At 41.1% G+C, this 27,498-nt stretch overlaps 1 protein-coding gene across 4 annotated transcripts in view; it reads left to right on the forward strand.

Moving 5' to 3' along the window:
• ncam1b (neural cell adhesion molecule 1b) overlaps positions 1–27,498 on the forward strand; it is a 91,506-nt gene that overhangs the window by 49,247 nt on the left and 14,761 nt on the right. The window contains exons 7-15 of one of the 4 annotated variants that reach the window (XM_086034828.1): positions 2,287–2,447; positions 3,353–3,495; positions 5,500–5,523; positions 15,245–15,274; positions 19,947–20,097; positions 21,971–22,158; positions 23,405–23,501; positions 24,207–24,377; positions 25,233–25,361. In XM_086034828.1, coding sequence (XP_085890954.1) covers positions 2,287–2,447; positions 3,353–3,495; positions 5,500–5,523; positions 15,245–15,274; positions 19,947–20,097; positions 21,971–22,158; positions 23,405–23,501; positions 24,207–24,377; positions 25,233–25,361 — 1,094 coding nt within the window. The remainder of the gene's footprint in view (positions 1–2,286; positions 2,448–3,352; positions 3,496–5,499; positions 5,524–15,244; positions 15,275–19,946; positions 20,098–21,970; positions 22,159–23,404; positions 23,502–24,206; positions 24,378–25,232; positions 25,362–27,498) is intronic. The other 3 variants (XM_086034825.1, XM_086034824.1, XM_086034826.1) reach the window with 3 other exon arrangements.

Raw genomic sequence — 27,498 nt, forward strand, 5'->3', positions numbered from 1 at the left:
GCCCTTGCTTTGTCAGACAGGTTGTGTTTATCCTGTTGCCATGGCAGCATCTTTCTTCTACTGTGTGAACATTAGGACAATTAAAGTGACATTTGCTTGACTATAATAAATTACGGAGATGAGGCAGTAAAAGCACCTGCTTAAATACACTATAGGTTTATACACAGAAAAATCAAATTTCCCCTACTGGAACTTTTTTTTTAATATACTATGTATTTATCCTGATACCAAACAAGCTTTGAACCAACTTGCATCAACTTCCACAAAGGTAATAGCAATGAATGTCGATCATCAAATCATGTAAGTGTGATCCTAAATAGATTTCGATCAGGGGTGCCCACACTTTCAGCCTGAGAGCTACTAATGACATGACCGAGTCAAAATGATCTACCATTTACTAAAAATGCAAAACACCTTATTTATAAATATATTGAGAATTATTTTTATTTGTATCGTATATGCTGGTGTACCTTGTATGACTGCATCAACCTATATAGCACAATACAACAACAAAAAATGTTTTGTAATTTCCTTACTCTGATGATTTGCACTGAATGGAATCAGCCAGGGACGCATAGTCCGGACAGTAGCTGCTGATAGCCAGCCTCAAGCAGATTTGCAGCAACAACAATCCGCCCATTCGCTCCATTCGGCGAATATTGCTGTAAAATTTTTAAAATGCCGCCAAGTGAACAGGACGCTGTGTGGCTGTGTGTGACGTTGTATGCCCGATGCTGACTGGCTGCCGCGAGGCGGAATGGCAAAAAAGTTGACTTGTTTGTACGAGCCTAGTGGCGCGTATGGGCGGATTTCCGGTGCTTCGCTCCACGTCCCACCGCTCCAAACGCATCATTTGCGCCGCCCCTTCGCATCTTCGCACGCATCTTCGCCCGGCCGCGCGAACTACATTGACTCCAATTGAAACGCGCTGCCAGAAACGCTCCCAACGCAGTTGGTGTGAACGTAGAAATACAATAGTGAGGATTTTCTGTTTTTGTTTTTTCTCTATACTAGACTCTTTCTATGGTCATCGCACGAACAATTGTTTGATCTCCCATTGAGAGTTTTGTATTATATTGTATTATGTGAATTTAAAAAAAACAGTAGTGAGGATGGATGATAGGCTGGCGATCGACCCACAATGCCTTTGATCGCAATTGCGATCGACGTAATGAGCACACCTGATTTAGATCATAAACATCATAATATGAAGCAATTACAATGCATGGATCAAAGTGTTACACCTAGGCTTCAGACAATCAGGATTTTGGAGCTGATCCGTGAGTTAAAAAAAAATAATAATAATAATTATTATCACCGATCTGATCAGAAGATGGACCAATCCATCAAATCTGTTTAAAGTACTTATTTACTGTACAATTGCCCCCTGCTATTCAGCCATGTATAGCCAAAATTCCAGTTGCTATATTGTTGACGCCCATTGAAATGCATTGGGAAAAAAATAATTAAACCTCCAAAATTCTCCCCAAAATGCTGATAACCATTTAATAGATGTCAAATGGGGACGTCACAAAACACTAACATTTACCCATCAACCAACTAACAAGCTGTAAGTTCTGCCTCCACCCCTACACATATGTGCAAATAAAGCCCTCCTTTCAAATAGATGCTTTACTGCAATATTGGGCTAGAACTACATTTGCTGATATACAGTATTTATAAGATCAGGCCGAAATGGTCTGTGGAAGATAATGTGACGATCGTATGCAGCAGTTTTTTTCAAACTGTGTGCCTGTGCCGCGAGATATTGCCAGGTGTGCCGTGGGAAATTATCTAATTTGTGTGCCTATGCGGTCTAGCGCCTGGCAGCGTAATCATGTCTTTACTACATTTTAGTACTCTTCCAGCAGTAGCGACAGGTAGCTAATTGTCTTTGTTTGGAGACAAGCAAATTACTGACGTATGTTTATCCAAACGGGCCCATGTTTCACACTGAGTAAGTATCAATGAAACATTATAAAATACTTTTTTTCTTTGTGTTTATCTAATTCCTATTCAAGACATTATAATATAACGTCATTCTTCAATGTTAAAAAATGCTTATATAAACAATATAACACTTATATTGTTAAAGTAAGCTTTTTTTTTCACAATTTCAGCTGGTGGTGTGCCGCGTTTTTTTTTTTCAATGAAATAAATGTGCCTGGACTCAAAAAAGTTTGAAAAACACTGTTATACAGTACTGTCCTTTTTTGTGATGCAAAGGTGTTTAACATTTCAGGGATGCATTAATGTTATATATGCTCTGTTATTTTTGGACTCCAGGAACCAAATCACTCTGGACGCAGGAGAAAAGTACGGCTTCAATGAAGATGGCTCGGAGATGTCCATTATGGACGTTAGCAAACTCGATGAGGGAGAGTACACCTGCATCGCCAAAAACAAGGCTGGGGAAACGGAGCAGGAGCTCAGTCTGAGAGTATTTGGTAAGCGGTGAATATTTATTTATGTGATAATAGGTTGTAAAAAGCTCCAGGTGTGTGGGAATGCGGATTAGGAGTACGGTGATGAGGAGGGGCAATAATGTACTGTCTTTTTCTTATTGTCTTGTTTTTCCTTCGTCCTTGTACAGTAAATAACTATAGCTAGTAATGCAAAGTAGAAGAGTTTGGCCATACAGTTTAGCCTGTTCTCCTCTGCAGCCTAAAAATATCATCAAATTCAAACACAAATGTCATCTTCAAAGCGTTGCTACCAGTGCCAATACTGTTTGAGCAATCATTTTTTTCTCTGCTCCCACACAAGCACCAACGGTAGTTTGTTGTGCCCTCATGCACTCAGATGCAGCATTAATGTTGTAGTCATTTAAAACAAAAATCAATATGATTTATATAATGCCATCAAAAAACAAGGCAGCTGCTCCTTTTTTCATCAAATAATTACCGGTGGCTATTCATGCAGTTTTAATACAGGGTTGCAATTATGTCCCTCTGCTGAGTATTGTACAATTCTCAATTGTTACAGTGTGGGAATGCTACAATGTGTTCATCCTCTGCAGAGTGCGAGGGGGAAAAAAAAACAACTTCACGCTTCACAAGCTGCGCTTGAATTACTTTGCTCTGCTAGCATCACCCCCAAAACTCCTCACCAACAGTTTGGTGAAATGTAAACATAAATAGAGGCCAAGCCTTCTAACAGAGGCGTCATTGCCACATGAATTAAAGTTTGGATCCTCGCGTGGTTATCATACTTTTGCTGCTGCTACCGAGAGTAGAGAGCTTATTACGGTTTAGCCTCGACGCCTCCCCCTCGCACGTCAAGCCTGTAATCCTCCGTTTGAACTCATCCCAAATCAAGAACTCACTCTTTGCGTCAACTTTGTGTTTTACAGTCAAACCTAAGATCACCTACATTGTAAACCAAAGCACCTCCGAGATGGAGGAGCAGGTCATGCTAACTTGCGAGGCCTCGGGGGATCCGACACCCACCATCAGCTGGAGCTACGGCAACCGCGTCTTCACTGACGGCGAGCAGGTAAAGCACAAATACAACTATTAACTTAATCATGATGGCCAATTACGCTGAGTGGTCTGATTTGCACTTTTTATGGAATGACAAATTAGTGGAAGCCAATGTTATAGGTCAGGCTTGCACCAACGGAGCCAGAAAAAGATTCAGCTGTTTTGCTGTTCATTAGTCAGGCATGCGAGGGCTTTTTGATGCACATTTTTTGTGTCTTTATAATTAGTCTACAGGTGTATCAGATGTTAAATTAATGGAAATATACAGTGCCCGCATTAGACACTTTAGGACGTTTTGGGTCCAGGGAAGGACCCAAATTTGGGAAACACTCTTTTTGATGGCCATATGTATTCCTACAGGCAACTTTTTTTTTTCTTAGTCCATTCATTAAAAAAAAAAAAAAAAAGAAAAAAAATCAAAATTGTCCAAGGAATTAAAATCTTTGGCAAATGTGTGATCTCATTATGTACTGTTAAAAATAATTAAAATGTCCCATATACTTATGATGCACACTAGGGATCTAGGGATGAGCATAATAAAGAATTAATTGAATTGATTGTTGATGAACCCTCTTGACCGTCAAGTAATTGAAGCAAAATAGAATGTGCTACTTGGCGACAAACAGCAGAAGTGTTCTGTCACTCTCAACTGGTGATATCAGCTATGCGACGTTACCGCTACATTCCACATAGGCTTCCAATTGCACAACTCCTCCAGTCAATTTACTGCACTAATATACTAATAAAATTAATATAAAAATGATTGGTAATTAATTTTCCAAATGTATTGATAAAGTCAAAATACGTGTATTGCTGCGATACAAAGATTAAGCCCCTATCCCACTGAGGGGCGAACATTTCCGACTGTTAATGAAGGTAAAAAAAAAAAAAAATGACGTTCACATCAGGGTTAGTTCAAGGTCGCAAATGTTCGCCAAATGATCAACAGACGTCCGTCAGACGTTTGCTTGTACTTCTCTTGCCACGAGGGAATTTTGAACACGTTTGTCAAGAAAAATCACAAAATGTTATGCCAAATGTTATGCACACATTTGTGACATTGAACGAAACCTGACTAACTCTGATGTGAACGCAACATTTGCTGCCTTGGAAAACACTCGCAATTGTTCGCCGCTTAGTGGGACAGTTACGTAAATTTTTAGCAAAGCAACATTTCTAACTTTAATATATAATCATTTGATATCCAACTTTAATAACAATAGATCAGCAAACAAAGAAAGCAACTAGTGGCAAAAAGAACAGAAGGTCATCAGTCATTAGCTGCCAGCATGATGAAACTGGGACATCCTGTCACATTCACGACAGACTGCAAGAAGCCAGTATTGCACCTTTAACCGGAATTCCAAGAGGAGAAGTAACCACCTGTAGGAATGTGCAGGCAAAGCACTCCGTGAGGTTTGTGAGTCGGCCATTAATTCCTGCAAATTAAGAGGCTCCTTCGAGATGGCCCACTGGATCTCACGCAATTAGCTCGACAATACTGCATTCAACTGTCGACGTGGGGATTAGATTCTACTTAAACGCTCCCAAATGTCAAGAAAGTCAACCCAAATTCCTCTCTTTCCCAATCCAATTCTATCCAGAGGCCTGTGATTAAACTCAACGTCTGCTTCTTACTGTTTGCTACAATGAGTGCTTGACTGATCAAGTGTTCATCTAGCGTTTTCAATCACATTTTTGCTCTGCTCATGCTAGTGATTGAAAAGGTTCTACATTTTACGCTCAATTGTATCCTCTCTGCACCCACACTCATGAAGAGCTAGCTTCCATTACAATCTTGACCAATATTTTCCCATAATATTTGACCATTAGGTCAAATCATCAGAAACAATGAACACCTGCCTGTTGCTCTCCTCACAAAGCTCATGCAGCCTGCTTCCTCAAGGGTCTCGCTATGGCTGCGAAGTAATGAGGGGGAAAATGTTGAGAGAATGGTGTACTTCGTGGCGGGATTGTGGAGCTGCTCCATTACATGCGCTACATTCTCTCCCTACAGGCACACCTAAACAGGATCTATCAGGTATGAAATCGGCGTGGCACACAACTGCACTGTGGCAAAATGCGCCTCCAGATTTCAGATGAAATCCGATTATCCCATTCTGGTGGACGTTTCTAGAAAACTCAATCATTGACTCGACTGCTGCATGCGCTCCAAGTGTAGTTCGTCAAATAGTCGCTCTTGGCGTAGAAGCATGACATCGCGTGTTTTATCGTCACGTAACCCAAAAAAGTGAAACACCATATTCTCTGTCTCCTGATCACTGTCAACCTTGGTATCGTAGCATGAGGTTGCCTCACTCATGTCCATCTCCATACGGTAGTTGTCTAGACCAGCGTTTCCAAAACTTTAAACACTCATAACCTCCCTAGCCTCCACACACCCGCAAAAGAAATTTAAGGCATCGTGTTTAATCGTACTCAAAACACGACAAAATACTAAATAAAAGCAAGCACAAACTAGCCATGCAAAGGTTTCTTTTCTTATTAAATAGCTGCTAACATTTAACCGTTTTGTGAAAAAACATTGACAAAAAAAATGTAAATCACTTCTGTCGACTGAAAATGACATCAGAGTTGCTCAGGGCTTCGATAACGACCAATCATGGCTCAGCTTCAGAAAACAGGTGAGCTGTGATTGGTCGTTACCTGAGCCCTGAGCCACTGTGATGTTATTTTCAGTCGATAGAAGTGACAAAATGGCTGCCCCCTGAGATGGCTAAAAATGGGTGGCTTTTGCTGCTTAACTCAATTTCCACAAACTCAATATTCATCAGAATGCCTTGTTTCAACTAGTGGTCCTGCATAGAGCATGTTCTTGAAAAAAATGTTTGGGTTCCCTTTTAATGTTGCAATTGTAGCATGTTTAACCATACACATGAGACCCCCCCCCCCAAAAAAAATACAATAAAATAAGTAAACGCAAGAGGGGCATGTGCAGCTTGATTGTTGATTTTATCCTACTGCCAGTAAACTAAAATATTTTTTTATTGAATGGTTAGTGTTTGTGGGAAAAATAAAAATCACACGTTGGAAAGGTGTCCAGTAATGATTGTACCAAACCACCTATATGTTTTTATTCCTGTGCACCCCCTTGAAAAGATGCACCACAATTTACACTTTATCGTCTTGCACCGCAGTTTAGGAATCCTGGTCTAGACGGTCTAACATTGTCATCGTGGTCAGCACAAATGGACCATGAATAAATGTCACGCCTTCCCATCTGTCTTTGGAGAGTCAAACGCTCCGCTTCTCCAAGTCTAACATCAGTGGCGGCCTGTAAAAGGGATGCTTTTTGTGATGCTTTCAATTTTTCCAGCTGGTTTCAATGTGTGGACAACAGAAGTACAGTGTTTTTAACGCCACCTGCCAGGTTCACAGGGGCGAGCGTTTGATCATCAAAAATAGATTGCGAGCGGCGCACCGCACTCCAAACGCAAAAAGAACACTGCCGCCATATGACGCACGTCACGATATGCCTGTTTTCCCTCTGCCCACGGTGCAGAGGCGCACTGTCACACTAACGCTTCACACCTCCTATTTTATCGAGTTAAAGTGACCAGTATTTAATACCAAATGTGCTGCCAACATATCAATTTTTATGGCTCTAAAAACATTTACTGCCACTGCAAAGATTAAATCTGTATGTAGTCGCCTAGAGAATGATTTTCACAAAACAGAAGAACGGGCATTGACCAGTGCAGTCGCATGCAGCTCTTCACGCACAGTGGCGTCAGTGTGTTTTGCGCATCTCGAGTACGGCCTCAAAGAAACGATTAGCAGCCCCATGAATGACCCTATTGTTTAGTCGAGTAGTAGGATTAAAAAAAAAAAAAAAATGAGTTTCCTACATATCTCTTTCTAGTTGGATAAATTTGACAGGGGAGCATAAAGTGGGGTGAAAAAGAGATGCTCTGAGAAATGGCTGCTAATTGTTCGGTTGTCTTGTTCTGTTCATCTGATGTCCGTCTGTCACGCCATCTGTATTCATCACAACAGCTGTATTTCATCCAGAATGGCTGCATCCAATGACAGTGCATCCAATTTGGCTCATTTTTGAGAGTGTGGGTTGATTGTACTACATTGAAAAGCCAGTGCATCTGTGCATTGCATTGAATTTAATTATCCGCTTGTTTGAAGGAGTTTCCAGCCTCTTTGAAATGATTCACAAGGGGAGGACAATGTGGTAAACCTCAGACAAGTTCAAGGTCCTACCAGTTTGGTTATAATTACAGTTTAACTTGATGAAAACTGTCGCTGTGATTTGTGTGCAAAAAGCAAGGCATTATATTATGTGATCAGCATTAGCAAATGGCAAAATATTCTTCATAGCAAGTGGTTGGAATTAAATTAGTTTAATAGTGGTTTTACCACATCATATGGGTTGATTGAAAAAACAAAACAAAAAAAAAACGTTTTCAAGGTTTTGACTATAACCTTACCTATTAGTAATATTTTTTCCACTGCATTGTATCAATATCAACACAGCACTTTATTTATACACCACGGTGCCACCTTTCATTCTTAAGTGCTTCTCTGAACAGGTAACATGAAACTTGCCCCCAATCTCCAACCCTCCTTTCTCTTGACCATCCAACAGCTCTCACCCCATGTGCAAAAGCCTTATTTATTGTGAGTCTGAAAAGATAAGGCTGATAGTAGCCATTCGTTTTTTTTTCTCCATTAGCAAAACCACATGATATACGTAGAACTACATATTGGTTACACTTTTCTCAAGCAGATTACTAGTTGCCTCAACAACTTACAGTGAGGATACAAGGCAAAAATTGACACATACACAAAAAAAAAATAAGCTTGCAGTAATGTTAGCTTCCCCAGCTGAGCTTTAGCTCTGAACGCTGCAGAAATGTACTCCAGCCTCTACTCTGCTGCAATGCTGTCTTCAAATAAAATTTCTGCTGCAATGCCGTCTTCAAATAAAATTCAAGGTGCTGGTTCTTCTGCATTATTTGTTAGTGCATCTCGTTCCAAATGATGTGTTCAAAGCTGTATGATTTTTACAGTCTCCCGCGGTACTGTTCTGAAGCAGACTTTGTACTACGCAGTGGAAAAGCCGTATTAATATTTAGAAGACAGTTTCCCGCTTTAATATTTTGCCGTGGGAAACCGAACCCCACCCAAACTGAGGCACGTGAGAAGTCAGAGCTTTACAATGGAAATGGGGCATACAATTTAGAAGACAAGAGATATTTGCCGTTATGAGGTTTTATTGCCACGAGACAACAGTTGTCTGCCCCGCCTCTTTGGGAGTCTGGTCCTGAGACTGTTCGTCCTGCAAGCGAATCGATTCTCATATGATATTTCTCAGTCAGACAAATCACAACAAGATGGACGGATTAACATTTGTCTCATCAGCAATAGGGCCCAGACGGCGTGGCGTCTCACACAGACCCATCACACTAATATACAATGTTCCGGAGGTCACTTTCCTTCTGGTGAACCCAAGTGACATAAAAACATGCCTTTATTCATTCATATGTTCCTAACTCATCTGAATGTGGTGGGTAGAGCGTTCCCAGTGAGAAGACGGGAAGTCTCCCCCCCCACACAGCGGCTCTGGTTGTAATGCCGCTTTTGTTACAGGACAAAAACTAAAGCAACTCGAGTTACAGCTGCTGCGCTCTGACAGATTCATTGTTTCTCTCGCTTAAAGACGTCTTTGTCTGGCCTCGCTCAACTCTTCTCACGGCAGACCTCCACTGTAAAACTTGGTGCCCAAAAATGCATTTTTACTCGACTCGTACAGCACGATATGCAGCGTTGTCTGATAACAGATGTGCGAAGCTCACTCCCTATGAGGATTAGGAGGGAGATTACTAGATCGCACAATATAAAAGCAGTGATTATGTAAATTACAATTGGAGTAAAACTAATATGTCTGTCCAGAAAACATCGGCAGGAGTCTTATCGGTGGGAAAGTTGTGCTGTTGGTACAGCTATTAGCACTTTGTTTTGATTAGTTCAAAACAATAAACAGGCACAGTTGGATAACGTTGAGGCAAATTCATTTGTAGTCAATCGCTGAAGGATTTTCATGTTCTTTTCGAGTACTAAATTCACATTCTAGCAAAAAGTGAGGGAACATTTGCGTATTATTGAACAGGTTTCGTTTCAATGACACATACACACACTTATGTACTGTATTCCTATTTGGTCTCTCCAACATCCAGAAAGCTAATTAAATAGTATGTACTCGGGGAAGAAAAGAAATTGTTTAATTGCTAATAAAAGGCCAAAGCCCATTAACGTGGTAGCAGTTTCGAAAGACTTCAGAGAAAATCTATAATTGTGCAGTTGTTGTCTCCTATGGAAACAAAAGGCTCCTGCGCCCTGAATGCTCAGTAATGCGACGATGGAAGGTTGTTGCGCCTTAACGACAGCATTCATGATGGTTTGTGTCAGTCAGGGGCCTTGAAATACAGGGTTTTGCATTTATGAGGGTTTGTTCTTGGGATGTCATAACAATGCAGGGACCCTGTGGCTTTTAATGTGCCGTGTTATTTATTTATTTATTTTTATTGATGAGCTCCAAGCCGCCAATAGATTTACCCATTGTCTTGTCACATTTGACCAATGACGTTACCATACACGTCACAGTGGACCACTGAAAGTCATAAGATGCTGTAATTACCATTACTGCTGAGAGTTGGATAGAGGAGGAGGGCAAAAAAGGCAGAGCTACTGCCGGCGCACACAGACACGATCGAGATACATGCTCAACCGCAAGGAATCCTGGTCTTTGTAGTACAGGAAGTGCTTTTATGTGGAAGTGCGGTGTTTGGCCCGCAACCCACCGCAAATACACAAGCAGAGGTAAACAAGCTCAGAGACGCAGCAGAAAAGCACACTTTTGGGGCGAGGAGGAAACCGGCTGCTTCATTCCTGTGGTGGGGGACATGAATATCAAGTGTTTTATTAACAGTTAAAAGTAACACGCGGAAATGACATCCTTTGAGTAACGAAGCCGTGCGTCACGGTTCACAGTGGGTTATTCAAATGCCGGAGCAACTCTATCCGCTCAATCGTGTAAAAGGGTTATTCAGAATATTTCATAAATCGGAATTTTGACCTTAAACCGAATATTGACGGCATGTAAACGTAGTCGCTATGGTGCTGGGGATAAAATGGTAGAAGAGGCACGGGCGTCGTACGTCGTTAATTCGAGGACTTCCTGTATATACGACTACATTTAGCTGTTGAATAACAATGAGTCGATGGAGCTGCCATTGATCTTGCCGTGAAATTATTGCATCTTTGTTTTGGTTGCGCTAGCTCCACCCCGCCCACCACCAACCGCCCTCCCAACCTCAACCTGCTGCCGTTTAGTTTGTCTTAAGCAAACGTGTATCACACATATGACAGTGATGCAGTGCTTCTGCAGTGCAGAGCCGGTGCCTCGTGCATAGACGAGGTGCTGATGTTCCACACTATTAGGCCGCCTGGTAGATTAGGGCCATAGCTCTTCTGCAGCACGGCAGTGACAATGCGGCTAACTGCTGTTTGCGCTAATGTGCAAGGTTTCACTGCGAGGTTACAGGACAGACTGTGCCTGCTGCCAACAACACTCTCATAGCTCACCATCTCTTACTACAACCTGCTGCATGAAGCCACAATTCTATTTGGGGTTTACGCAATGCTATCATGAGCATATTGTCATTTTTGACATAATGAGCTGTTCAGTGTTATTCTATCTGATACTATACACTACAATACAACTTTATGTAGCGCAATTTCATAACAGTTATAACAAGCACTTTACATTCGGGTGGAGTTTGCATGTTCTCCCCGTGCCTCCATGGGTTTTGTCCAGGTACTCCGGTTTGCTCCCACATTCTAAAAATGTGCATGGTAGGTTAAGTGGACAAGTGCATTTGATCTCAAAGAGAGCTGGGATAGGCTCCAGCACGCCTGCGACCCTCGTGAGGATAAGCGGTTTGGATAACGGAGGGATGGATGTGTATTGGCTGCCAGAGGTGTACTTTAAAATATAATTCTGTTTTAATCCACACCTCCGGAATAAAGTTTGTTTTATACTGAGTAAAAATGTGTGAAAGACATGAGCCAAGCACCATTATTTTTGTTTTGATAAACCAAGTTCGCACTTGGATAATCACAATTTTTTTTTAGCAAAGGAGGGACAGTAAAGGCTTAAGGCAGCTAGATTAGTCATTAAACTTTGATTTATGATGATTTCAATGTAAACTACTAAAACATTTATTCTGCTGAAAAATCTGAATCTGTTGCATAAGATTAGTATGTGTTTTTTGGAAATCTTTTTTTTTTGGGCTCCACGAGTGAGAGCCATTATGGACTGATTTTGGTAGTTTGCAGACGAGACCAGTTAGAAACTGGTGTTTTTAATAGAAATATTGACACGTCTGCCACGCAATCCAATTCAATCAATTTAATTGATATGATTAACAAAATCTCACTCAAAATTTCAAATGACACTTTTTTTTTTTAATTCAAGTGTGAATGTTCTCTTTAATCAACTATTATTCGTTTTTCGCTTTCTATACATCATCACTGGTTGGCAGTGGGTTTTTACGTCAAGGACACATGACGATGAGGAAGAGTAGATTTTTAAGACGACACAATGCATTCGCTTGTGTGGAAACACTTTGGATTTAGCAAGAAAGGAGATCATCTTGACAACAGTATTGCCATGTATAGCTTTTGCAAATGCCAAGTGAAATATAACGGGAACGCGACAATTTGTCGACTCATCTCGAACCGCCATCACAAACAACAGCAAACCTGAATGAATCAACAGTGACGGCTGCTGTGCAAGGTATTTGGACTGGGACAGACCAAAAAGGTGTTGCTTGCCTCATTTTTTCAAAAACGCAATTGTAAATCTTCTTGTGCTCAAAGAACTTATTGTTGCGTACGCACGTTTCGCGCACAAATTGGTGCATACCCACGGTTAGTAAATGAGGTCTATTGAGCGCACGCAAAGAAGTGCCAAACATCAGACCAGCTGATATTTTTGAAAAAGAATATGTAAGCCTTTGGCAAAATTGTTTTAACAGAACAATCACAGCAGCAGGTTAATTTAATGTGAAAATATGTTTAATACTTGTATGTATGTTTTTGTTCCACAAAAGAGAATGTGGAATACCGTTTAGCACTTTATCAAAAGGGTTTGTTTAAATTGATGTTTTGATGCATAAAAAGAACCAGCTTATTCAGATAAGGTAAGTTAATGTATAAAAAGAGAAGTAACTTTTTCTGCTTCACTTTGTTTATGCTTGAATATTAAGAGAACGAGCATGTTCTCATAGTTTTTTTTTCACATTTTGTAAAGCTGAGTTGGTTTTAAAATAAAATCTAATGAAACAACATTCTATTGTATGAGTCATTAGTAACTTAGTTAGTTTGTTTACAGAAATATATAATATTGAAATATCGTAGGGAAATTGCCTTTATCATATCGAATTGTATCGTTGAAAAAACAAAAAAACAAACTGATATCGCATTGTGTCGAACCGTTAGGCTTTATGTCGAGCCAGATCGTATCGGTCAACAAAACGTTTTGTTACACCCCTAAGACACACTTGTCATCATACAGTGATGGTATGTAATTATTTTTCATGTCTATATTAGATTTCAACCAAGGTTTATAAGACGAAAGTGGCAGATATTTACTACGACCTTCCTTTCTACTTGAGGACTAGCAGGGAGCTGCCTCTCTTAAAGCTAAATGGAATGGAACCCTAATTAATGTCATTGTAAACACCCCCATCTGTCCTCCTTTTTCCTAATGTAATATGTCAGAATGATGGCTGTGTAAAAAGTAGTTAAAATGAGAAAGCTAGTGGTGGTCTAAAACTTTTACAGTGTCGGGTATCGAGTTTTCATTGCTGTTTATTTGCACGTAGAACGAGAAGTCCCACTGACACACATTGTTAAACAATTAATTAGACTTACCGATTCTGTATATTTGCGTGGTGGCCCACATATATTAGTTTTGGGTTAAAGTACTCAATTAAAGTGTGCAGTTCCCGACACCAGTGGACTGAATTTATAATGTGCGACTAATGAAAGATGGACTCAGGCTGTGAGTTCATTGATGGTTTCATTTGCCTTTTTTTTTTTTTCCCTGACAATTAGTCCAGCAGATTGCATTCACTTACTTCCGAAGTTTCCTTGCTGTTTCACCTGATGAAAGAGCTGTTTGCAATTTGTTACACGAGCCATCGCACCTCATCTTCATGTCTAACACGTTCTCCTACGAGCATGTCTTATGTAAAGCTTCTTGTCTTGCTGAGCTGTGTCTTCGTCATTTCAAATGGACATAGCATGTTGTCCTGGGTAGTTCAAATGTTTTTCTTGTGAGCGGGTGACCAAATATGGATACTCATATTGCATTTTGTTCCCTGGTCACTTCATAATGTCTAAGTACCGTATTTCTGCAAATAGTGGCCATCCCTGTAGTAGACGTGCCCCAATTGCTGGGTCATCCCCCTTTGACAAATAACCCTCTCCCTCACATAGACGTCTCCCATTTCGCCTCAGAAAAAAAATAAACAAAATAGGAAAGAACTGCAATTGCCTCATTCCAGCAATGCAATTGTTCACACAGCAGTTAACAGCAGAGGCAATTTTGAGCCATGAACATTTTTTGTCAGATGAAATCAAGTGTGGACTTTTATTAACAAGCTGACTTCAAGGTATCTACAATTAGTGTCTTGTCGACTGACAGGTGGTCGCTCCATAATATTTTATGCATCTGTGCTTTTATCTTTAAAGAAGTTTGTTTCTATAATTATACACCTCCCCTTTGGCACTATTTGCAGAAATACTGTATTTAATTCTTAAAATAAACACTTGGAAATTCAACTGCAAATCATTTTGTTTCCAGTTTAATGCAGCTAAATTAGCCAGCATGTTCTCGCAATGAAATGTCGACAGAATACATGAATGCATAGCGGGCCAATGAACACCATATATAATACTCCCTCCAACATAATAGGGAGAATTAATGTGTGGTGTAAACTTTGTTCCAATCCTCTTAGAATCCACTGATGTATACAGCATTCGGATGTTGAATACAATCCATAGCTGACAGGATTAATTAAAGTAATGACCGACATTTACTGGTTGTAGAAAAACACAAAATGGGTCAGACTCCCTAGTTTAAGAGGCCGGAAATGATCTATTCAGCTTTACGTAGCGTTTTGAATGAAATGAATGATATTTAGCTGTGAATAATGTAAAATGCTAACTTAGCATGTCTTTATCTTAAGGCTATCACTGGGTCTGATGATGAAAGGCACAAGGAAATGGATGGCAAATCGATCATCTCAACACCACTTTTTCAACGCTGATAAACTGAAGACCTTTTTAATCTCATCTTTGAAAGCATTTGGGCCATCATGACACCAGTAGACGTGCTTCTCAAGGAAGCTTAGACGCAGTGTTGTTCCAAAGAGGACACACTAGGGATTACGGAAAATATTTCAAATCCAAGCCTTTGCTGTCACACAATAGTCGACATCAAGCATATAACTGCTCTGGATATGTAGACTGTTTTAACCAAATCCAACTTTCAAGCTCGGGTATTAAGGATGGAAAAAAAGAAGAAAAAAAACACACTGCACTTTATACGTACTTGTTACATGCTGTTTGCAGCACCAAAGCTTTTTTTTTTTTTTTACCTTCTAAGAATTACTCTGCTTCTTTTTTTTGTTGTTGTTTGTTGTTCTCTATGTCCTCTACAGGCATCATGGACTCGTCCTGAGCAGCACAAGGTATTCTAAATGCATGGCTTTTTTTTTTTTTTCTTACACTCATCCATCTTCCATGTCAGGGGAGTTGAATGCGATTATGGATGGATGCAGATGAAAATCCTTCAAATAAAAGTCGGGAAGAAGAGTAGGCGCACAGTGGGGGCGGTGTAACTTTTTCACTGTGTATGAGGTCATTTCACTTTATGATATATACAGCGTAGCCTCATTTTTTCTGATGAATCCATTCCAGAAAGTCTGAATGAAACAAAATCATACGAAAATCAAAGCAATATTTCCCATGGCATAATAATCCAATTAATTTTTTCCAGACACCCACAAATATTTACAAAAAATACATTTTATGGAGAATAACTATAGTTTTATGCTACAAAAATAAAACAAATAAATGTAAATGACCAAAAAAGTCGATAAGCATTTCACATTACTTTTACCTTTATCGAAGACTTTTGATGGCGTATGGAAGACACCAACGAGGGAGGAGGAGAAATATTTTTGTCTTTTCTTGAATTCTGTCATGTTTCTCACATTCTTTCTCAAATAGCTGGTACTCAAAATGTTATGTTGTCAAAAAAGTCGGCTTGCTCGGAAAGACCAGGCAAGTTGGAACAAGATCGGCATCAGACATTCTGTCAAACGTTAAGGTTCCAAAATAAAAACACACCAGTACAGTAACTTTTTAATCACACTTTCTTAGCAGTCACACTCAAACTATTTTGTGCTCGTTAACACTGAGTGTGACTGCTAAATATGCCACCATGGGACCAATGAAAGCGAGGTGAAACCGCGTTACTATACTGCTTTTATTTTGAAGGTCTGACTTTTGGCAGGATGTGTTAAACTGATGTTGCTCAAGCGTTGCAGGGCAGACCGGGAGGGTTATTGCTTTGAGTTCAGAAAAGCTTGCATTGTGGAATACCTTGCCATCTGTTTTTACTAAAACGTAACATGAAATCATTTTTGTTTTTAAACGTAAGTATGGCAGAAACTGTGCATGTCCTCTTATGACCACGTGCCTACACTACGGTAGTTCATTGCACGCCATTCGTGACCTCGGGACCATCATATGACCAACCAATGACCCGAAAGTACTCAAAGTACCAACGTTAAAATATGATGCAACAAAATTACATGTTATGACGACACAGCTCTGATTTGTGCTTTTTTCCCACAACAGTTTGCGTTTGTGTTTACCGTATGCAAGGGAGCCTTAAAAAAACTCGATTTGTTTAACTGTTTTTCTCATATTTACCCCATTTTTATCACTTACGTTATCCTTTTTTTAATCTTTAAAACGTTAGCGCAACGACATCATTTCTGTTATCAGTGGTGTTGCACCACCTTTTACAGCGTCTATGAAATGGGCAGTGAGTTTAGTTTCCCAAGAGAAATCCAACTTTGGCACAGCGTCATATCTCCCCCGGTGCTGTGCCAATATCTTTTCCATCGTGTTATGTCTGCCTCGATGCATCACAGCCAGAGCCTGTTGGTGAAAGAAATAAAAATGCCAAAAGAAAAGTCTGCCAGCAACTTGCTTTGCCTCTTGAGTTCTACATGTAATAAATACAAGTACAGGACATATTTATTTCTGTGGTAAACAGAATCAAGCTCCAATTCATCAATACTTTGGTTACACATGAAAACAGAATTCTCTCGTTCGGTTTTGATTCTCAACCAAAGTAGTGAAGATGAACTCACTGCTGTGTCAACATCAATATCAAATATTGATGTTATTTGGACTCAGAACCCGCCAGAGCCAAAAGCAAAATAAGTGGCTGCTTGGGGCGCCCCCCAAGAGCATGAGGATTTTTTTTTTTTTTAAACACATAAGACAAACATGGCAAATGAAATGATCCTAAGGGCCCTATAAATGCTTTGTCTTACCCCTGTTTTTGTGGATTGGCATCCATTCGGTAATAATCACGCGTTGCCCAAAGAGTACATCAATGAAAAATCAGCTGTTTGTGTCTAGACGGTGCGGAAGAAATGTTTGTCATCAAGTGCGGCAATAATTACAAGGTTTGTGTACACTTGGCCCGTGTGCCTGTTTAAGTAACAGACCTTCGGGAGGTTTGCTTTCCTTCAACCAAGGAATGCTCGAAAAATGTGAATTTAACCATGTTATATTGACAAGACTGTGATTGGTTTACATTAAGGGGGTGAAATGAAAGTCATCAGCCCCAGAATAACATGGTGTTCTACGGCGCTTGCACTGTGACGTGTGTGCGGACGTCCTATAATAGAAGGCAGGCAGTGGGGAGAAGAGTTATGGGCACGGAACGGTGTTGTGTGCGTGCCGAGCATGTTAGCGCCAAATACGTCAGGCTCGGCGGACAAGCCGCAGAGGGGAGCGCGTTTCCTTCTTACATACGCCGGGCCAGTTAAGGTTTGGTGACACGTGAAGTTAACGTGTCCCGTGGTGCATTCCCGATTTCACGCTTCAACATTCCCAGAGTCTCTCTGCCTGCTACGCTGTTAAAGCCAAGAAAATGTGATGTAGCATTTGCTCATTTAATGGAGTTAGTGTACCAATAGTCTTGATGTTGTTTTAGACCAAACCTCAGATAAAGGCCTTCCGCTACTAGTGATGCCACAAGTGTAACGTGATATCGTGATTTCAAAATTGCCACAATATCATCGTCGTGATGTCACGATATCAAAAGCAGCATATCTCTGTCAGAAAAACATTCATATTTGCCCCGTCCAGCCGAACACAGCATTGTGAACTACAAATGATGCCGCTGAACCAATAGGAACATGTGACAATGAAAGAACTGGCCAAGACTAATTTCTTTGTCACTATTTTTTTATACAATATCGTGAGATTTTTTTTATATCACCAACCTCCCCACAATAACGTGGTAATTATACCGTGAGGTTCTTATCGTGTTAATATCGTAATGTTTGGATATCGTTACATCCCTAAGTAGGGGAATGTAAAATAATTGCACATCTGATCCCACCATGTGTCATGGCAACCACGTTTAGCGCAACAGAGCAAACGTGCCAGAAATTGTAAACTATAGGGAAATTAATGATCAATTAACCCATTGTTTTCATAAATATTATTTTTAAATTTGATATACGTATTACTCTGAATGATCTGAACTCCTGTTTGGATGCCACTTACATATTGATAAAAATAATGTTACAAGGATGCAGCTCAACGTCCCACAGCCATGGGATCAATCATGTGAATTCATATTGATCAGTTAACAAATTGCTATACCAAATATTGATTATGAGTTTCATTAGGTAGCATTACTTGTGAAAAGATATTCATATGACTAAATAAAGGCTAGAAATAGAAGCCCGGGCCTCTCTGTAGTTGAGTAGATCTGCTCCTTCCCACGAGATCAGGGCAGTATTTTAGTGATTTGATTTGTCTTAAATGGACGCATCTATTAGAAAAATGCAAGAATATTGCTCAAAACAAAGAATCAATATTTACTAAATGAGTGCCAAATTTCGACGTGTATAGGCTGCGTTGCCAAGCTGCAGAGTCCGACAGAGAATGTTTCTGCACCAGGGTCAGAATAAAAGGCCATTGTGTTATATAAGTGTTGCTCCAGTCCCTCTACCCGCGATGCATAATGAATGCTGCAGACATGCGTAGCCTATTCAATGGGAATACAAACTAGCAAGCCCTCTCTTTATATGGTCACCAAGGCTGCCTCTCAGTCGGCATGTGTAAAAGCATCCGCGGAATTGTTGTGACTGCAGTTTGGACCTGAGCCCTTCAAAATAAAAATTGGAAATGAGCTGCTTGAGGCGTTTGCTACTGTCACACCTTGTAAAATGAACAACCTACCCCAAAATAAATACCCAAATTTTGCATTGCAAATACTTTAAGTAAATTCAACAATACAGATTGAGGGGTCGAGGTTTGCCAAACGCGGTGATCAGGCCTCAAAGACAATTCATATCATCTATCATTTGCAGCTCGATAAAATGGAACGCATGCGAGCAAAGTCATAAAAGACAATTATCAGGACTGGCGGGAGGCAATTATTTGCCATCTTAACTGCAGGGAACCAGTTGTTACGGGCATTACCGTTATCATTAGGCTTGTTGGTATCAGAGTCACAAATGGTAGTCCTATCTTGTGAGGGACGTTTGTAAGTGACAGTTGTTGACCCTGAAGGCGGGGAAGCTGCCTCAAGTCAGGTGTCGATGAAAGCAGGTAGCATCTCTTGAGTGGGGGAGTCATTTACATAACTCATTAGCCAGCTGCCTGTTGTCGTTTCCCTGGCTCGGAATGCAACGCGCTCTCTGCCTCGCTGAATTTGACACACATTTTGGAAAGGATTGGCAGCCAAATCAACGCAGAGTTGATCATGACAAGCAATTTAGTCCCCCCAAAAAATAAACAACTCAAACTACCCTGAATGAAAATCAATGTAAAAGCTGGCTTAAGGTGAGGCAGCACTGTCACAAGTTGCTAAGCACTTCAAGTGGAAAGCTCTGTATGGTTTCTCCAGTCATGAATTATTGATCAGCTCCCTGCTACTGTCAACTGTGCTCTTGTGTTTCCACATCTGTTGCCTATTTTCTGGAATCAAATGTCTTCTGCTCCTCAGCGTAGTTCTCCTCGACGTTATGGGCCACATAAACAACACGTGTGACTGATGGATGCGCCGTGTCCTTAACGGGGCTGTTGTTTGCTTCTGTTCAGAGTGAGGATGGGAACGTGGTGGTGCGGAGTGACGCTCGCGTCTCCTCCCTCACGCTAAAGTACGTCAAGTACACCGACGCTGGGCAGTACCTGTGTTCGGCGCGCAGTGCCATCGGGGAAGATGACCAGGGGGCATACCTGGAGGTTCGCTGTAAGTATCATTGGATAGTAAACCCCCTTCTATTTGCTGCAAATCTAAAAAATCTGTCGGTAATTGACGCCCTCCCTAAAAAGGTTTAGAATTGCCTATAGATGACATAAGAGGGCAGCAAAAAGTTTCTTTTGTCCAAACGAAGCTCCTGACCTGACTTCAAGATACAGTATAGCCTTGGCAACAAGTTGCCATAAGATTATGGGAAAGCAATACTTTTGTCTAAATGAAGCTCCTAATCGCCCTATGCTTAGTCCGCCTTTTTCTTTTTTGCGTTACCCGTCTATCGCCTACGAAATGGCCGTCTGTCATAGGCGGATAGACGGACCGGTCCGTCGGTCAGCCGGAATGCCCAGCCCTGCTTATTTAAAATATTCCCCCAAAAAACCTGAAAGTCCAGCAACCGAATGTGTTCCTTCCAGTTTCATGAAGATGCTACATTGCCAGCTGCTTTGATTTGACCTGACGTTTTTGGGTGGTAGCAGCGCAACCGCAATCCCATTTTATGTCGGCACATGACACAAATTTGCAAAATCAGCAGCGTGCGATGGTATGGCGCAGGGGCTTGAGATATGCAGCCTGTCGCCCAGAGCTCTTCATCTGACAGCTTGCTGTGTGGCGGCTACTCACTTGCATTATTACTGCCTAAAAATTCTCAACCCAATCCTTTTGCAAACGGTGTGAAAAAAAAATGATGAAAATGTCAATGTGTTCGCTTAACGACAGAAGTGTAAACCGTCATGCATTAACACGAGACCCTTCTGCCTCTGAAAGATGGCATTTTCTTTCTTCCATGTTACTATTCAATGTAACAAGTCAACCCGACAATTGTACGCCTTCTGACAAGCATCTGTATTGCAAAGCAATAGAATGTGATATTTTTCAGCCTGTGTCTTTCACACAGATCCCAACAAAGCAAGAAATTACTGCGTGCGCACTTAGACACAGCGACAAGATTTCCCAAAGTCCTGCAATGTGATCCTCAGGATGCATTACGATGGAATAAAGGACAGTACTTGTCGGACGATTGCTTTTAACACAAAAGGGTAGTGAAAGTGAAGTTTCACACAGCCGCCTCCCCACTTAGTGCTCCTCTGATACTACCCCAGAAGGTGAGAAATTCGCATTCTGTGTTGGTGTCTTTTACACGATCAGCGGCACCGGAAAAAAACGTCTTTAAAGGGGAAGCCGTAACAGCAGCGCGAACGCCAAAAAGGCCGCACACTCCACACTGACCTTGCGGGCCCTGCTGTGTTGGAAGCAATCATCCATACATTTATGCTTCTAGAGACGCTGGCACTGACCTCATAATTATCTGATTGCTGTGTGAAAGCTCTTGCTGAATTCTACTTAAAATGTATCGTACTGTATAGTCGCAAAGAAGGGGCAGTTTGCGGGATCAAAAAGAGTCAAAATGCTTCAAAACCCTGTTCATGGTTGTGATCAATAAAAAATAAAAAATCATTTCTACATGAATGACTTTGATTCATCGTTCTGATGCAAGAGCTTGCTTTGAACACAGGTAGTAGCTTCATGATTAGAGGACCTTGGCTGACAATTTATGCAGTTTACATCAAAAGACATCTTCACTTCTCGGCTGTCTTACAAACACGTGGAATATAATGTGATTAGCCCATTCAATCAAACCAACCCATTTGGAAACGCAGTCACTGGAAATGTTTTCAATAACCAAAATCATTTTCATCTGCTCTTTCTGTCATTATTTCACCATTCCAACTGTACAATATTAGTGTGACAATACACCGTGGCATCTATATTCTATCTTATAAAAGCACATGCATGCATTTTTCATTTCAAGCATCGTTACACGCTTGAGATTACGAGTGTAACAATTGGGCGTATTTCTCCCAAGACGCCCCTAAACTCCATGGCGAAGTGGCGGTGTACACCTGGGAGGGCAACGCCGTCAACATCAGCTGTGAGGTGCAGGCTCACCCCAGCCAGGTGACCATTGCCTGGCTGCGAGACGGACTGACGCTGCCCAACGCCAACACGAGCAACATTAAGATCTTCAGAGCGCCCTCGGCCAGCTACCTCCAAGTAAGATGGGCACGCTCTTCGATGGCATCTCTTTGTGCCATCAACATTTCCTGAGTTGTCTACTCCCTCAGTCTTAAAATACATTTGAACTTAATCTGTAAAGTGAAATCAAAGATTTGTTTTGAAATATTTACACGTTAGAAGATACTTGCTGGGAACATGCAAAGCCTGACAATTAGGGAGTACTGAATTATGGAGATATAGCATTAAAACTGTCTTTCACCATATCATTTTTCCAGAAGTTGTTTGGGGCCGTGATTAAATCGCCGCTGAGTGACACACTTGGCGTCTGGCATGAGTGCTCACTATACAAGAACAGTCTTCCATGCCTTCATTTGCATCCGGCACTATCCAGCGCAGTTACGAGTTGCCTATAACCCGAAAACGCATCTTCTCTGGATACCACAATTAACTGAGCAGCTCACTGTTGTTATTTTTATTCCCAAGTAAAGGGGTCAGCCCCAGAAGGCCGTTTCTCGGGAGCTCGCTGGTGGCTAGCGCCCCTCGTTGTGGTGTGGAAAGCCCAGAGACAACCCAGTGGGATATTTTTCATATTATTACTTACATATACTTATTTTTCATAGGCTTTAAGCGGATATACCGGGGTGGGCAATTCCAGTCCTCGAGGGCCGGTGTCCTGCCTGTTTTCTCTGCAGCAACACACCTGATTCAGATTATCATATAATCAGCAAGATCTGTAGAAGCTAGATAACGATACTGATCATTTGAATCAGGTGGATTGCAGAAGGGTGACATGCAGGATACCGGCCCTCGGGGACCGGAATTGCCCACCCCTAGGATATGCTGTATTTTCCATAGCTCAAACATGTAGGAGTGTGGAGGCATATAAAATTGCTTAGATGAGGTAGCATCCATTTTCAGCGGGGCCTGGTTTCACATACTCATCAGGGTTTGATGCGCTTGAATTTTTTACAATTTTGAAGCCTTAATTCATATACTTGTTAATTGAATCACTAAATTTGGCAGTTTTGTGAACACTCTTCGCCACTGTGTGTCGAATTTAGAAGAGATTTACAGGGACTTAATTAAAACACCTTTTAACCACATTGGAACTCACAAAATACAGCAAGCATAAACTGTATTGAGTTAGATATGGATGTGCCTTTAAGAGGCGAGTTGGCATGTAATGGCAAATGTGAATTTGAGTGTCTGGGGTGTGAGCTGTGGCCAACTGCAACAGTATTACTGTATATGGGATGGCCGATTGTAATTTGTCTCTCTGCAGGTGACGCCGGCGTCTGAGAATGACTTTGGGAGTTACAACTGCACTGCTTCAAATGAGATGGGCACAGAAGCCAAAGAGTTTCTCCTCATTCAAGCCGGTCAGTCTTAGAACAAGAAAAATCCAATTTAACCCATTAGGGCCTAAAGCGTCTTTCTCAACAGCTCCCCAAAACCTAAGGTCGCCTTTTACCCTTGTAAACCTGAAGTTCTACCAGAAATTCAACACTTACAAAATGATTAATATCTCAGCCCCTGTACCAGACAGAAACATAATTCCAAAAGAATTAAAGATCTTAGACATGTGGCTTTTACACAGGCAGAATTTATTATTATTTACTGTTTCAATTGAAGATGTAAAAATAATGCGTCAGTGCAAGAGAAACAATATTTTAATTAAAAAAAAAAAAAAATCCAGTGGTAATTACCATATCACGTTCGACTGGTTCCACTGGTCGTTCACGTCGTCTATATATCACTGCCATTACTTACTTTAATCAGAGCTCCCGGCGATCGATGGCGTCCGCCCTTAGCCTACCTACGGCTTGAAAAAATTCCACGACATCCTCCGCGGTCTCGCGACACCGTCATGTGTATATTCTGATGCATTAAATTGGCTAAGAGATGGAGAATTGGATTAAAAAAGGACAGTGATGTATCCGCTAACCCCGGTTGGAAAGGTAGAAAGACGCAACAGCGCTCACGGCTGTAGTGGTAGAAACGCGGTTATGCGCTCCCAGGCTTTATGGGTTAACATGTTCCCTTTTTTATCACCTCACTTCCTGTCCTCTATTTTGTTACCACAGAGGTGCCTTCGTCTCCATTCATCAATGAGGTGTCACCTTTCTCCACCACCGCGCTGGTTCAGTTCGAGGAGCCCGAGTCCACCGGAGGCGTCCCCGTGCTCAAGTATAAAGCAGCGTGGAGGACGCAAGGAAGAGGCAGCTGGTCACAGAGAATCTACCAGCTCAAAGATGGTAAGATGAAGTGGATTTTTCTTCCCCCGTCCATCTGGCCACATGCACAAGTAGCAGGTGTTGTTGCTGCTGTTGTCCTTTGGTATTGCTGTTTGTTCTCGCTCGTTTGTGTTCGCTGTCTCCCTCATGTCCACGCCCAGTCTGTAGGCATTCCAAATAAATTCCACACTGGCCTCCACACCAACCATCCCCAACTCGTTTCGCTCCTAGCTACACAACCAGCTCAATCTGGAGTCTAAGTCCAATCGTAAATGTCCACCTAAACGTCTTTGGTGCCACCGCCCCTGATACATAGTGGTGGAAATATCAGAACAGAGAAATGCAATCTCTTACAAAAATTAGGCACGTGGTCCGTCATTTGGTACCCCCTGCAAGCTATCCCGTACAATATGGATAAAACTTGAATTCAGTGGAATCTCTAGTTACAAACTTAATTGGTTCCGTGAGCCCATTTGTAACTTGAAACGCTCATAAATCAAGGTAAGACTTCCCATTGAAACGAATGGAAATGCAATCCATCTGTTCCAGCCAGAAAATTATCCATCCATCCATTATCCAATCCGCTTATCCTCACAGGGGTCGTGGGCGTGCTGGAGACTAATCCAGCTGTTTTCCGGCAGTAGGCGGGGTACACCCTGAATTGTTTTTTTTTTTTTACCAGTGTGTGGTTAAAAGAAAATATAATGCAATATAGAAACAAGTGAAAACACACACTATTATAAATGAATAAAACACTTAAAAATCATAAATATTTATTGCTCATTAACTTCAACAACGCTTCAAATCGAACCATCCTTGAATTGTTTTCGTTTGGTTACACTCTACGCTGCTGAGCATAAACTTTGACACTGTTAGGCTCCATCGCCGAGGTGACCATAACAGACCTGAGACCAGACACCAACTACGAAGTCAAGATGTCTGCCATCAACGGGAAGGGGGAAGGCGAAAGCTGCCCCGTGGAGATCTTCAAGACTGAGCCAGTCCGTAAGTTCCAAACAAGACGAGCATCAATTTGAGTCTCGGTCTTAAGTAGTAATACAGTTTTTACTGTACTGTACAATCTTGACTAAGACTTGGACAAACATAAAAAACGCCGCTGTCAAACAATTGTTAGTAATGGAAACGTTGCAAAGTAAAGAAATTACAGAAACGTGAAACAGGCAAAAGCCAAATCAGTCATTCCTTCTCATACACATTTGTCAATGGAATTACCTGCTTTGAAAAACCTCACCTTCATTACAATACATCACAGCTAAAGGTCAGCATTGTTAATGTTGCTCTAATAAACTCTCAGCTCCCGCCGGCCCCTTTTCATCACTACTTTGTAGACACAACTACACTCCATTTTGAATTAACATTTGCATTTCATTAGGCGCACACAATGAATGTGACTTGGCCCATAGCAATTACAACACAAGAAGAAATGGAGTCTGTGTGGGGATAAATTTTATTATTTAGCTATCAGCCCCCTCTAGTGGCAGGACAAGAGACGAAACATAACAGTTAACTCAAGTCATTGAAATTTAAAGAATGAAATTATGGATTGTTTTGTTGTCGGCACCCCGACAGTTGAAAAGCTAACTAAAGCCAAATTGGCAAGGGGTTTTCTTAACATTTTTAATCCAGGTGAATAGTATTTGAGTAACATGAGCATGCCTGTCAAATTGTACATTTTCGGCTTAATATGTACAGGTGGAAACACATTTTCAAACATACATACAGCAGCCATCCAAAATAATCTGTTATGTGTCAGATTATATGCAGGTATGTGAAGGCAAATTACAACTTTCATAAGATTTGGTACACCCCGAGGTTGACAGGTATGCATTAAATTCTATTTCAAGTGTTTTTCATGAAAAGCGCAACTCAACCTCATCACCTTGATCACCTCATTAAAGCAGCACTGGGCAAGAATTCGACCTTAATACATTTTTTTCACAACTCTTTTAATGAAACATTGATTTACAAGTAGTGGAATGGGAATTTTGTCATGCCCTGGGGGGGGGGTCTGTATTGTTTTTACTGGCACTAAGCAACTTTGAGGAGGATGGAAGCAACCCTGGCACACAAAAAATACAAATGTCCTGAATTGCTTCACGGCATAGTCATTTCCTCCTTTGGCTATACGGACGGAAGTCGATTCGAACGTCTACGCCCTATTACCGAAGCCCAAAACAAACAAAAAAACAAAAGTATTGTTTAAACAAAATTACCTCATCGCTATTCATTTTGCAAACAGCCACTGGTAATAGAAATGAAATTCAGTCCAACTTGCAGGCCAGCGAGAGCGCAGGATTTCACGACACTACGCACTGGCGCATGGAAAATGTGGTTGACTTTTGTCATAACACTACCGCTTTTGTCCATGTGACGTCGCACTAATCAACAAAAACCGACATATGAAACAGGGTTGCTTTAATTCAAATCGGATGTCATTTGTGCAGATGATTAATTACCATTGTGTGTTTTTCTTTGTGTCAAGATGACGTTTTTGGTTTGTTCTCAGGAGACACAGGTTTGTTCTGTAGTCAGGATGATTAGAGTAGCTTGTGCAGGTTAGTTTTAATCTACACATGTTCAAAGTGTGTTAGTTTTTAGTAGACATGGTTTTAAAGCCCCCTTTTACAAAGTCTACAAGAACGGCATTTGCCCACACTTTTTCGTATTGCTGTTCCATACAAACGACACCAACTGATGAAACAAAGCTGACATAATCCAGTGAACTGGTCGTGAATGCTGTGTTGCTGTGTGAAAGCACACAGTTGCAACATCCCGCCTTTGATGGTTTCTGTGTAAAAGGCCAACGTGGATTTTGTCGCGGCCATTTTGCGGGATCTCTTTGTAAAAGGAGGCTGTGTGTTAACCTAGACTGTTAACCTAAACTTGTTTCACCCCATCCCAAAAGTTATCAGAATAGGAATAATATCGACCATCCAAATAGCTGCGTGTGAATTACTAAATGTCAGAGTGATGAATTAAAGCAAATGTTCCATTTCAAAAGGCAAACATTGCTCTTCAGGGTTTAGCTTTGTGCCGTCGACTGCTTGGATTGTTCCCCTCAGCTCATGACTCATCAGTTGCTCTAAAGTGCACCAGTTTAAGATGTCGGCTGCCCTTTTCA

This window comes from Filicampus tigris, chromosome 7 (assembly GCF_054856515.1).
Source record: "Filicampus tigris isolate MCC_2025a chromosome 7, RoL_Ftig_1.0, whole genome shotgun sequence".
NCBI lineage: Eukaryota > Metazoa > Chordata > Actinopteri > Syngnathiformes > Syngnathidae > Filicampus > Filicampus tigris.